General features: G+C 45.0%; 3 protein-coding genes across 4 annotated transcripts in view; all 3 read right to left on the reverse strand.

Moving 5' to 3' along the window:
• The window catches only part of LOC140536165 (uncharacterized), a 206,667-nt gene that overhangs the window by 159,125 nt on the left and 33,171 nt on the right, over window positions 1-14,371 (reverse strand). The gene's annotated exons all lie outside the window — the stretch shown is intronic.
• The window catches only part of LOC140536166 (uncharacterized), a 97,505-nt gene that overhangs the window by 49,964 nt on the left and 33,170 nt on the right, over window positions 1-14,371 (reverse strand). The window lies entirely within an intron of this gene.
• LOC140536266 (uncharacterized) overlaps window positions 746-14,371 on the reverse strand; it is a 37,766-nt gene continuing 24,140 nt past the window's right edge. Inside the window, exon 17 of the mRNA XM_072657984.1 lies at window positions 746-2,410. Coding sequence (XP_072514085.1) covers window positions 1,872-2,410 — 539 coding nt within the window. The 3' untranslated portion in view covers window positions 746-1,871. The remainder of the gene's footprint in view (window positions 2,411-14,371) is intronic.

Raw genomic sequence — 14,371 nt, forward strand, 5'->3', positions numbered from 1 at the left:
GTGGTAGCATTATGTTGCGGGGGTGTTATTTTTCTTACGTGGAGTCACCGCCAGTCTATGGGTGTGTGTAATATTCTTTGGTGTCATCATGTCAGTTAATCCATTTTAGTTTAATTGGTTCACAGCAAAGAAAGGCTTCTTCTGCATTACTCTCCCATACAGCCTCTCCTTCTGCAAAGTGAGCTGAATAGCTGATCGATGCACAGTGACATCATCTGCAGCAAGATGATGCTGTAGGTCTTTGGAGCTGGTCTGTGGGTTGACTATGACTGTTCTCATCATCCTTCACCTCTGCCTATCTGAGATTTTTCTTGGCCTGCCACTTCGGGTCTTAACTAGAACTGTGCCTGTGGTCTTCCATTTCCTCACTATGTTCCTCCCAGTGGAAACTGACCGCTGAAATCTCTGAGAGAGCTTTTTATATCCTTCCCCTAAACCATGATGTTGAACAGTCTTTGATTTCAGGTCATTTGTGAGTTGTTTTGAGGCTCCCATGTTGCCACTCACTTCTCCAATATCACTGTGTTCATCTGCTATGATAAATTTAACTGAAATTGCTGATCCGATCAGCCAATGATTTATAAAGGAAAATCATCAACATTATCAGGGGTGACCAACAACATGTACTCCTGACATATTGAAATATGAGAGATTAATGCTAATGTACTTGAACTTGTCTGTGCTTTAATATGTCAGCAGTGATTCAGCTTCTATAAACATTTACAGAATGTAGAACTTACACATATTTAACTCTATATAAAACATCTCATATAAAACCCCCAATCTCCAAAACACCAACTTCACACCTTCTCACCTTTCAGTGGAAAAGATTTTATTACCAATCAGAATCAATAAAATCACAATCAATAATCAATAAACTCACAAACATAATCAATAATCAATAAACTCACAAACATAATCAATAATCAATACATGTACAATCCCAATCAACAAATTTACAATCCTAATCAATACATGTACAATCCTAATCAATACTATTTATTGATAGAGAATCAGAGCAGATCAGTGATCAGAATACTGATAAGAATAATCTCTAATATTGATCTGAATATTTTTAAGAGCTTCATTTAATAAAGTTTCTGCTAAATTTAAATTCTCACACACTCTCTCTCTCTCACACACACACACACACACACACACACACACACACACACACACACACACTCTCCCGCTCACACACACACACACTCTCTCGCGCTCTCTCTCTCTCTCTCACACACACACACACACACACTCTCTCCCGCTCTCACACACACACACACACACACACACACACACACTCTCCCGCTCTCTCATGCGCACACACACACACACACACACACACACGGCTCTCGCTCTCTCTCCCGCTCGCACACACACACACACACACACACACACACAGACACACACACACACACACACACACACTCCCGCTCTCTCTCGCGCTCACTCACACACACGGCTCTCGCTCTCTCTCGCGCTCGCACACACACACACACATACACACGGCTCTCGCTCTCTCGCGCTCGCACACACACACACACATACACACGGCTCTCGCTCTCTCGCGCTCGCACACACACACACACACACACACGGCTCTCGCTCTCTCTCCCGCTCGCACGCACACACACACAGACGCACACACACACACACACACACACACACACACTCTCCCGCTCTCTCGCGCTCGCACACACACACGGCTCTCGCTCTCTCTCCCGCTCTCTCACGCGCACACACTCTCTCCCGCTCTCTCACGCGCACACACTCTCTCCCGCTCTCTCACGCGCACACACACACACGCGGCTCTCGCTCTCTCTCTCTCGCGCTCGCACACACACACACACACACACACACACACACACAGGTTATTCTATCTTACAGAGAATCACTGAGGAGCCAGGATAAACCCAAAACCCAGCATAGAGGGGTTGAGTGAATGTGGTGTAGACAGTGTGTAAGTGTGTGAGTGTGTGTGTGTCAGAGGAGACACTGTAGAAGGACAGAGTGCCGGCTGGACAGTCCACATACACTCCTACTCTCTTACAGCTGGAGGGAGGAGGAGGGAGAACAGTTCTGTTCTTATTGTGACGAACAGAGTATCTGTAATCAGAGCAGATCAGAACCCAGGAGTTTTCATTCCATCCAAACACACAGTCTGAACTGACTCCTTTCCTGCTGATACTTTTATAAGTCAGAGCTACAGCAGCTCTTCCTCCGCTCCACTCAGCCTCCCAGTAACAGCGTCCAGTGACACTCTCTCTACTCATCACCTGCTTATACCTATCAAACCTCTCTGGATGATCAGGATACGACTGCTGCTCTCCACACTCCACCTTCCTGTTCCCCTCACTCAGAGAGAGACGTGTGTGAGCTGTGTTTGGGTCCAGTGTGAGATCACAGGCATCTAAACACAGAGGAGAAACACATCACTAAGAGTGTGTGTGTGTGTGTGTGTGTGAGTGTGTGTGTGTGTGTGTGTGAGCGAGCGAGAGACAGACCGCGCGCTTGCTCGCGCGCGCGCGTGTTTGTGGCAGTCTCTCTCTCTCTCTGCCACACACACACAAACACACACACATACACACACACACACACACACACACTCTCTCTCTCTCTCTCAGACTGTGTGTGTGAAAGAGAGAGAAAGAGAGACAGGGGGACAGTGTGTGTGTTTGTATGTGAGTATGTGACACAGAGAGAGAGAGAGGGACAGTTTAAGTGTGAGAGAGAGAGAGAGAGAGACGTGAGAGACGGTGTGAGTGTGTGACAGAGAGAGTAAAGAAAAAGAGACAGTGTGTGTGTGTGTGTGTGTGTGTGTGTGAAATGTCTACACTTTTTTATTTGTAAAGGAGAGAGCTCACAGGAAAGAAAGGGGTTATATTTAGAATAGTGAGTGAAGGTCATTTCAGTTCAACTAAAATCATCAGGATTTAATCAGACAGAAAAACAACAGAACAATAAGAAGCAGAAGCAGAGCAGCTGGCAGAGCAGCTGGCAGAGCAGCCGTCAGCACTGGAAGCAGATACACCAGAATCAGGATCAGGATCAACTACAGAAAGAATCCAAAGGAAAGAGGAAAAGAGAAAAACTGAACAGGGAGCTGTAAACCTGCTAAACCCACCACAACAAAGAACACCAGAGGAACAGAGAAGAACACAGAGACAAACCAAACCCACTAAAACAGGAGCAGAGACCAGACACCACTACACCTCCGCCTCACACTGGGGTAAGAAAACAGCTTCCACAGAGCGACAGATTCACAGACTGGAGATTCTCATCCTAAATGAACGTCTACATTCAAATATAGCTACAAAAGAGGAGAACGTGCTCAGATATCACTAACCTGGCTAAGTTTGCTAAAGCAGCTAATCTGACACTTACTGTCAGCCTCCTCTGATTGGCCAGCTGCACCGCCTGCATTTTTCAAAAAACCCGCTACAGCCAATGAGAATGGCCTCAGCAGCAGCAGCAGCTCCGCCTTCCCACACTTTTGACTCCCCCACAGAAGTTGGATCAGAGAGCAGCAGAGAGCAGCATAAACAGAGACAGCAAAGAGAAACCCCTGAAATCCTGTTTAAAGACTGCAGCTTAATCAGAGGGAGAAACATCACCACCAGCCTGCTCTTCTACACTGAGCACAGTCCAGCACGGCATTCAGCTCTGTGTAGATACTCCACACACACACACACCACAGAAAGAGGATCTGCAGGAGCCGCCAGTTATACATCTTTGAGGATGCAGAAGAAGACTCAGAGAACAGCTTCTAACACTGAACATGTACTGAAACAGCACAGTGATGGTGCAGGGGAGTGAAGGCGCTCTGCTGAAATTTAAAATGGCTTTTCCAGACTCACAAACCTGACCAAACAAGAAAGAGATGAAGCCCCCTGCCCCCAGCCCAGCAAACAAACACCTGCTGAAGGGGAAACAGAGCTCCCCACAACAGCACTGTAGAGCACAGCCCTCCATCAGTCAGCACTCAAAATCTTCCTGCTACACAGCAAGACCATCATGAGCCCTCCTCTGATTCACCTGAAGAGCTACAGAAGCCTGAAGCAGAGGAAGCAGCAGATCAGCCACCGTGGAGAAAGACACTGACATTACCATTCTGATCGATTCCAACGAGAAATTCCTAAAAGAGGATTTACTCTTCCCAGGTCAAAAAACATCAAAAATATGGAGCCAAAAAATAAAGACGCCCACAGAATTCTCTCTGATTCCAAACCTGACACTGCCAAATCCAACATTCTCCATACTGGCAACAAGAACCTCAGAACAGAGCGAGAGAGAGAGAGTAGAAAGACTGATGTGCAGAGTAGCAGAGAGAGCTGCTGAGTCCTTTCCTAACCCCAAAATCATTATCTCCACCCTCCTGCCCCGCACCTGACCCAGCCACCATCCACAAGATCAATGCAGACATCTCTAGAGGATGTGCCCTCATGCCTAATGTGCACCTGGCCCAGCACTCTAACATCACCCCCCACCATCTCTACGACCATGTGCACCTGAGCAAACACACAGTCAGAGAATTTACCAGAACACTTAAAGATATTACAGTTGGCAGAAATTCCTACTCAACACAGGAACACGGAGGAAGGTTCCCAAGACCACAACACAGCTTCAGACACGCAGCCATCAGCCCTACCATCCACAAACACCTCCTGAGAGCTCGACACCTACCTGGACAGCATAGTCCTCCTCACACCCCGCCAACTGGTACATTCATTTTGCTCACCTCTTGGCAGTAGTGCCGTAGATTACATAACAACAGATTTAGACCCTTTCTCTCTCTCAGCACATTCACTGTAACACCACTAACCCCTCTGTCTGATCACAGCCAGAATAACAGCAGTGCACACACACACAGCCCAGTAAGCTGTACAACATCCAGAGACCATACAGATGAGCCCGAAACAGCACAGAAAAGTTCCAGAACGCAGCTGGAAACACTTTTACACCTTCTTTACTGTGAAACACTAAAGAATTATAAACGTACACTCAGAACCAAAACAGCTCAACATATGTACAAGCAACTAACACTAACTGAGGAGTCAATAAAAACAAATACATTCTGGAATAACTGGAATAAACTAAAAAAGAGAGATTTTGAAGAACTGGAAATACAAAATGGAGATACATGAACAAACCACTTCCAATCACTGTTTAAAAATTAGAATTTGACGCAAATTCAGAACAAAGCAAGATAAACAGAAACCTTGAAAAATTAAAAATGGCTATTAAAAACAATCCAAATCCTTTAGACTTCAATTACTGAACTTAAAGACAAAATTAAACTAAAACCAAATAAAGCATCTGGACCCGACAGCATCCTGAATCAGATGCTAAAATGTACCAGTTCAGCATTTCATTTGGTCATTTTAAAACTGTTCAGTTTAGTTCTGAGTGTAGGTCACTTCCCTGAAACCTGGAACCATGGACTGATAACACCAATCTTTAAAAATGGAGATGAATTTGACCCTAATAATTACTGAGGCATCTGTGTGAACAGTAATCTGGGGAAGTTGATATGTGGCATCTTAAATTCTAGAATATTAAACTTCCTTATGAAGCACAGAGTCTAGAATAGAAGTGAAACTGGATTTTATTAAATCAATGTACACAGGAAACAGGTGTGAAATTAAAACTGGCAACAAACAGATTCTCTCTCTCAGGAGCGTGGAGTGAGACAGGGCTGCTGTTTAAGCCAAACCCTGTTCAACATTTATATTAATGAACTAAACAAAATACTAGAGGAGTCTACAGCTCCGGTCTCACTCTGCACGACTCAGAGATCAAATTCCTGCTCTATGCAGACGACCTGGTCCTGCTGTCCCCCATAGAGCAGCAGGGTCTACAGCAGAACCGGGACCTGCTGGAGCAGTACTGCCAGACCTAGACCCTGGCAGTAAACCTAAAAAAGACAGATCATGATATTTAAAAAAAGCTCCAGATCTCAGGGAACAAAACACACATTTCTATTAGGCAAGACAAGAAATCGCCTCCAACTATAACTATTTAGTCATCACAATCAGTTCCTCTGGAAATTTCCACCAAGCAGTAAATCAGCTGAGAGAAAAAGCATGCAGGGCTTTCTACGCCATAAAACGTCAAATATGTGCAGAAATTGCAATTTGAATTTGGCAAAAAATATTTGAGTCAGTAATGGAACCTATTGCCCTTTATGGCAGTAAAGAGTGTGGTCCGCTTACCAATCAACAATTTGACAAATGAGACAAACATCCAATTCTCTCTGCATGCAGAATTCTTTTACTGTATTACTGTAAAACATTTAAAAAGTGCACAGAAACAACACATGCAGAGCAGAATTAGGCCTTCCAAATTCTGGAAGCATCTAAAAATGAGCGACCCAAACTCCATACCATTATAAAGCTCTGCAGGACCAGGAGTTGAGCAAAGACAACAGTCCCCTCACTCAGCTGGTCCTGAGCTCCAGTTCTACACTAACACACACTAACACTCAACAAGCTCAGGACCAGAATATCACTAAACTAATCAGATATTCTATTCTATTCTGCACTTTCTGACTGAGTGTCCCAAATATACCCTGATCAGAGAACAGTATTATAGACGAATGATCAGCATCTCTCCTGAGTTCCTGCACTACAGTAACACTGAGAAACTCTGCTGTTTATTAGGAGAGAAGAGTGAACTCCTCCCACTCTCTGCTCTCTATATCACAGCCTGCCACAACCTAAAGGAGAGCCACTCCCACTAATCATTATCCTTAATTAATCATTATTTCTCTCACTCTTCACTTATTATATATCTTATACAGCTTCATCACTTTTCTCATTATTAAAGTTAATATTGTTATTTTAAATGTTATATTATTATTTATAATTCTGTACATTTATTGTAATGATTTGTATTCTGGTATTTATGTTTGTGTATTGTTTGTCTGCTTTGGCAACAGTGTACCCTGTTACAGTCATGCCAATAAAGCATTACTGAATTGAATGCGAGTGTGTGTGTGTGAGGGAGAGAGAGAGAGTGTGTGTGAGAGATTTTTATTTTAATTTTAAAAGCAACTTTATGAACATTAAAAACTGAAACACAGCATCACCACACAGTACAGCACTGCAAGACCCTCAAAACAAAATCAGCCATGAATCCCTTTCACACACTCGGCTCCAAGGACTGGCAAAGGCCAGCTCTCCTTCCTCCACACTACACAAAATACTATTGAGACACCATTCCACTTCAAAAACCTCCATGGTAGTCATGAGCTAATGAAAACCTGATCAAAAAGGATCCTGGACTCCACCAGAGCCAGGAACAATGGCGAGACCTCCTGACCAGATCTGTCCTCCATTCTGTTCTTTCTAGAATTATACATGGACAGTTTTGCCTGTCCAGTTAAAAAAAAAAATCAGCAGCTGCCACTTAGCCCGTTCCTTCTGACTGTAGCCAGCCTCAAATATAAAAATCTTGAGTGGTGAAAATCTTGGGGGTATGAGGAAGAGGCCGGAGTCCTTGGCATTCTAAAAAACAATGAAAACCGTCTCTGAGCTCACAGAAGACACAAATTACTGAACTCAGGACAGATCATTGAGACAAAAGCATTAACAACCAACACACCATGCAGAATTCACCATTGGAGATCCTCAGTCCTTTTTGTCAGAGGGGGCTTATACAGCACCCTCCACACTGGACGTTTGTCTAAACCCAGCCCAAGCTTGCTCCTCTACACAGTGTCCGGCCTTCCATTGAGCACTGACTTATACAAAGCCTGGCCTGACACAGTGTGGAGATCCAAGTTCTGCCAAATAGGAAAAAAGACAATAAAGTATGACACACCGTCCAGGTCGGGTGTCCTTCCTTCTTATTTGGTGTCAAGCTCCCATTGCCATACTCCTGCAAAAGGGACTTGTCCTCCAATGACAACCTGCTACTCCAGAAGTCCAGAATGATCTTGGCATACCGAACAGACCACTGCCCCAACAAAGAGGCTATAGCATGAACATTATCTAGGCCCAGTCCTGCCACTTCCACCAAGTTCCTCAATTTAACTGTCTTCGAGACCCAGAGTCTATGTGTAAGACCTAGTGCCTCATCAGCCAACACATCTAGCCCAGCTCCTTTAACCAAGGGCTCCTCCAACAGCCAGTAGAGAGTTCTGCTCCGGTGCGTAAAAACCTCAAAACCTAAAAAGTCCACAGTAAAAAATCCATAAAATAGTGCTGTATCTATCCCCAGTCCATCAACAGTGTGCAGAATACTGCTAGCCACTTCCCTCCACACTAGGTCTGTATCACCAGTCAGGTATTTCTGCAGGAACTCCAGACGAAAAGGGTAAAGGTGAATCAGTCCTTGCCCCCCTTCCTCCCTGGGAGGAGCGGTCCCAGAAAAAATCCACCTGGACCGCTTGCAACCGTGACAATAATCCAACCGGAGGGTCCACACAACACAGTCTGTGCCAAAGCATTGAAGCAACTAAATTATTAGCAACCAGCACTCTTCCTCTAAAAATACATGGATCCATCTCCATTTCTTTAAAGTCATTTTCTCCAGTTTTTCCCAGTTTTTCCACTGAAACAAGTCATCCCCAAAGAACACACCCAAGTATTTCAGCCTCCTTTCCAGGTCATGTTAGCTGGTAGCTGCAGCAAGCCCTCAGACCACTGCCCCGCTGCCAAAGCGTCACGCTTTTTCCAGTTTACTTTAGCTGCAGATAAACACTCAAAATCTTGAACAGTAGCTACCAAATGGTCAACATCTGATTGTCCACTCACCATTATAACAATGTAATCCGCATAAGTTTAAAGCTGAAGCCTAGAATGCCCATCCTGTCCCAAATCCAGACCAACAAGAGTAGAGCGAAGCTTATTAAGCAGTGGTTCAATGGCCAAGGAGTAAAGCATTCCAGACAGAGCACACCCCTGGTGTATGCCGCCACATACTTTGAATGGTGCACTCAGACCCCCGTTACTCTTCACTACACTTTCAACATCCTGATACAGCACTTTAACCATGTTAAGAAAATACAGGCCAAAACCCAGCACTTCTAAGGTCTGCCACAAATACTGGTGCTCAACTCTGTCAAAAGCTTTTTCTTGGTCTATGGAGAAAAGACCAAAGTCGAGCCCATGAATCCTGACCAAAACATCACGCACCAGGAAAATATTGTCTCTGATGAATCTGCCAGGCACACGGTAGGTCTGGTCATGGCGTATGACCTGCCCCATCACATCCTTCAACCTATTAGCCAGGCTCTTCGAAAACACCTTGAGATCTGTGCACAGGTGACTCAGCGGTCTCCAGTAAGTTGCCCTTCCCAGGCATATCTTTAGGTGATAACTGCCCGTCTGCAGCTCAAGGGTAAACAGCCCTCCTTCAGGCTCTCATTAAGGACCGCTGACAGATCCGCACCAAGCTCAGTCCAGAAAGCCTTGTAGAATTCCACGGGTAGGCCGTCTATACCTGGGGTTGTCCCACCTTTCATGCCCTGTAGTGCTGCATAAAGCTCATTAACCCCTAGCGGTCTTTCAAGAGCCACGCTAGAGCTCCTAGAGAGCTTAGGCATCCCAGCATAGAAGTCATCAGCCAGCACAGCAGCATGCTTGTACTCACTTTTGTACAGTTCAGTATAAAACCGGTGTGGTTTCGAGATCATAGTAGTACAAAGTCAGATGATTATTATCTCTCACATATACCATATGTATTCCATTAGCTTCATTCTCTTAGTATATTATATCCAGACTAACATATTAATAGACTTAGGCACTTAATCATAACTTTTGGGTGAACTTTTACTGCTCTGTGTGAAAGGGACCACAAATCAGTTACTCCCCTTCGCTCAGAGTGGAACAAACTAGCTACTCCTCCGGTCCTAAGTGTAAGCCTTATCTGTTTTCCCTATCCCTATCCCTATGTTTCAAGGTTGCATACCAACTCGTTTGGATATCTTCAGGTGTGAGGGGCTTCAAAAAAACATATTTGAGCTTCCTTCCTCTTCATTAATTATGCACGTATGTTAACGCCCTTTTGTTTATTCATATCACAATCAGGTGTAACCAATGCGTTGTAACTTCTTTGTCTTTTGTGAAGTATATAACCTTTTGTAACTTGGTCAACCTTCGGAGATCTCTGGGTTTTTTCCAGGAGTTTCTCCCCAGCCGAGGGAGCAGGGCATGAATTAAACGGCTCTGGCCATTCTTCCTCTCCAGGCCAAAGAAAAACTGAGATGGGGCATCCAGCTGCGTTAGAGTCTGAAAACATTATCAGACCAAAGCCCCCTGTGCCCTGACACCCAACAGGTCCTTAAGGGCAGATGTTTTCCACCCCAGGACCGCAGCTTGACCCTGATCTCCAGTAGACTCCAGATGTTGTTGCAGGTCAATAATTTCAGCCTCAGGTGATCTCACTGACTGAGTGATGTACCTCGAAACACTGAAAGTGTATTGTTGACAGAGCTCTCATGTTCACCTTCCCACAATCCCATCATTCACGTAAACTGCAGAAACATCACTTTTGTAGTTTAAGATTATTCCAGTAAGTCATAAACACTCGTTGAAATGTCAGTAGGCACTCTTAGGTTTAATGTTGGCAATAAAAACAGAACACAGAACCAAGCTATGATCTAAAAAACAACAGGCGTGATATCACAGCTTTTAAAAACATTAAGGTGATGCTTAAAACAGTAAAATCGGTCCAATCTAGCCAGAGACACAAAACCGTCTCTCACTTTAGCCCAGGTATACTGCCTAAGGGTCTGATTCAGAACCCTCCACACATCACACAAGCTATAGGCTTTCAAGGACTCTCGCAGAACACACTGTGATGCAGCATGAGGTTCTGTATGGTTCCTATCTAGTGCATCATCCTCAGTGCAATTAAAATCCTCTCCCAAAAACAAAACGTCCTCAGAACAAAGGTTCTGCAGAGCAGTTTTAACACTATTCAGTACAAGAACCCTGTCCAGTCCCACAGTAGGAGCATCTACATTAAACAAAACTATCTTAAACTTCTCATATTTGACACAAACCACCAATCACCTTCCCTGCACCACCTGCTCCACCTCAAAGGACATCGATAGAAAGTTTTTGGCAAATATAATAGCCACCCCCCCCTGTAGCCGAGCCTAAACGGCTAAGCCTAAATCTCCCTGTCCCATTCTGTCCTCCAGTCAACCTCACTGACAGGATCACTTTGTGTTTCTTGAACGAACAAGTTGTCAAGACCCTTTTTCTCTTAATTAAATCATAGATCATTGCTTTTTTCAGCCAGTAAACCTCCTGCAGAGGTTTCCTTTCCTCATAAATGCACAAACTGATAGTATAAATAACTTGTGGTCAGGAGAGTAGTCACACTGCTCCACTCCACCACCTCTCCCACACTCAGACCAGTCCTCCACAGAGCACCTCAGCTCAGGTGCAGGTTTAATCGCGTGCCTCAGAGTGAGCTGCTCATACTGAGTTTTCCCCATTATTAAAAACTATTAAAAATTATTAAAAACTGCTTTATAAACCAACTACCAGCAAAACAGAGAAAAGAGAGAGAAACAGCGGCCCTCCACTCACTCACACACTCACTTCAGCTCAGAGAGAGTGTGAGAGAGAGAGTGTGTGTGTGTGTGTGAGAGAGAGAGAGAGCGTGTGTGTGTGTGAGTGTGCATGTGTGACAGGGAGAGAGAAAGTGAGAGTGAGAGACAGTCAGTTTGTGTCTGTATCTGTGTGTGAGAGAGAGAGACAGTGTGTGTGAGTGTTGGAGGTTCTTACCTCAATGGTTCCTGAAAGGAAGCTGGAGTGAAGATGAGCTTCTGAATTTTGAAGTCTTTTATTCTTTCTCAGTGTTTTTCCTCTGTTCAGTCTCTGTTAGCTGAAGTTTAGCTCTGGCTTGTTTTCTTCTGTTTCTTCTTTTTTTCCTCCAGAAAGTCGAACAGTTTTTCCTTCCTTTTAGTGTTTTTCAGTGTTTTTCACTGGTTTTTGGATTTTATCTCATTTTAAAACCATTTAATTTGCAAACGTTTCAGGAGCTGAAATGAAACATGTCTTTCTCTCCAAATCCTTAACAGACACACACACACACACACACACACACACACACTGCCTCTCTCACAGACACACACTGTCTCTCTCTCTCTCTCTCTCTCTCTCACACACACACACACAGATAAACACACTGTCTCTCTATCTCTCTCACACACCACACACACTGTCTCTCTTACTCACACACACACACACACACACACTGTTTCTCTCTCACACTCACAAACGCACACACACACACACACACACACACACACATAATCACACACTGTCTCTCTCTGTGTCTCTCTCTCACACACACACTGTCTTTAAAATGAGATAAAATCCAAAAACCAATGAAAACCAGTGAAAAACACTGAAAAACACTAAAAGGAAGGAAAAACTGTTCGACTTTCTGGAGGAAAAAAAGAAGAAACAGAGGAAAACAAGCCAGAGCTAAACTTCAGCTAACAGAGACTGAACAGAGGAAAAACACTGAGAAAGAATAAAAGACTTCAAAATTCAGAAGCTCATCTTCACTCCAGCTTCCTTTCAGGAACTATTGAGGTAAGAACCTCCAACTTAAAGGAAAAGCTAAAGAAATCCTAGCTATTGAGCCTCTAACAGGTTAGCACCTGCGCTAATCTAGCTAGCTACAGAGCGCGAGCCATAGCTGATGCAATTACAACAGCGCCCCTCCCTGTAACTATACCCCTCACTCTACCCCTCACTATAACCCCCCCACCACTATACCCCCCCTCACTATAACCCCCATACTATACCCTCACTCTACCCCTCACTATAACCCCCCCACTATACCCTCACTCTACCCCTCACTATAACCCCCACCACTATACCCTCACTCTACCCCTCACTATAACCCCCCCACTATACCCTCACTCTACCCCTCACTATAACCCCCACCACTATACCCCCCCTCACTATAACCCCCCCACCACTATACCCCCCCTCACTATAACCCCCCCACCATACCCTCACTCTACCCAGAAAAGCTCACAGCAGATTCCAGTCAAGCAGGAGATAAAACCACCATCACCAACCTCCTGCTGTACACAGAGCACACTGAAGCCTGGCACACTGCCATCTGTGCTCACTACAAGCACCACAGAAAGAGGGGCATATGCAGCGGGAGACAGATAGTTAGAGCGAGGACGGGGACAGCTTCCTGACTGTGAACATCTACCACAATGGAACCATCATTGAAGCAGTGTCTTGAGGGAGGAACTTAGGAGCCTTAAAACCAGTCAGCAACCAGCAGAGCAAGGACCAGCCCACTGTGATACACAGCCCGCCCACTCTGAAGCACAGGCTGAACATCCAAAACCAGATCCTGTCCTTTCTGGACAAGGACCCGCCCACTTTGAGCAAGAAACTGTCCACCCAAATCTACAACGCACCTCTTCAGAGCAAGGAGCTGTACATTCTGAGCAGGACACCACCCACTCCCAACCACAATCCGCCCACCCCAACCAGGAATCTGCCAACTCTCAACAAAGACCACCCCTTCTGAACAAAGGCCCACCCACTCCCAGTAACAACCCACCCGTTCTCAATTGTACAGTAGTACAGTATTCCTGGGACGCAGTCCAGATAGCCCCCTGAGAAGTAGACCACCCAGCCTACATGAAATCAGGCCACTTTAGACACCATCAGCCAGGAAGATCAGCGGACACCCAGTCCCCCAGTCACTTCGACCCCCTGCCTCCACCCGGCCGTTCCACACCCAGTGCAGCTTCAGCACACTGGATCTCCACCTCACACAGACCTGACAAACCCAGCCCAGCACCCCACCCCCAGCACCTAGAAAACTACACCCTCAGCCAGCACCCAATCCCACCCACCCACATCCAGCGCTCAGTCTGAAACACCCAGCGCTGAACCCCTGTATGCAGCCACAGAAGCAGACCTACGCTGCAGCAGTGAAAAACCCAGCCTCTATCACTCACTGTCCCGCAAACTATAGAGAGATCATCATTCCCACTGTTAAACACCCTAATATTAAGAAAGCTAGAGATTACAATTAGGTACAAATCTGAACAATCAAAATTTATAGTTCCAATAAAATAAAAAAATCCCAAATTTGGATAAAAAATCACAAAGAAATTAAAACACTCCAAAAGAGATTTTCTTGTGCACTGTATACATCCCTCCCAGCGAATCCCTGTCCTTTAATGAAGACTGCTTTTCCAGTTCACACGATCAGATCAGCAGCTTCCAGGGTCAGGGAAGTGTGCTGATCTGTGGAGACCTGAACACACACAAGGTTCTCTACCTGACCTCAACACAGAACATGGTAACAATTATATATTCGGACATCAACACTCAAAACACATAACTAACCTCCCCCATATAATTCTGAT

This window comes from Salminus brasiliensis, chromosome 15, assembly GCF_030463535.1.
Source record: "Salminus brasiliensis chromosome 15, fSalBra1.hap2, whole genome shotgun sequence".
NCBI classification, from domain to species: Eukaryota; Metazoa; Chordata; class Actinopteri; order Characiformes; family Bryconidae; genus Salminus; species Salminus brasiliensis.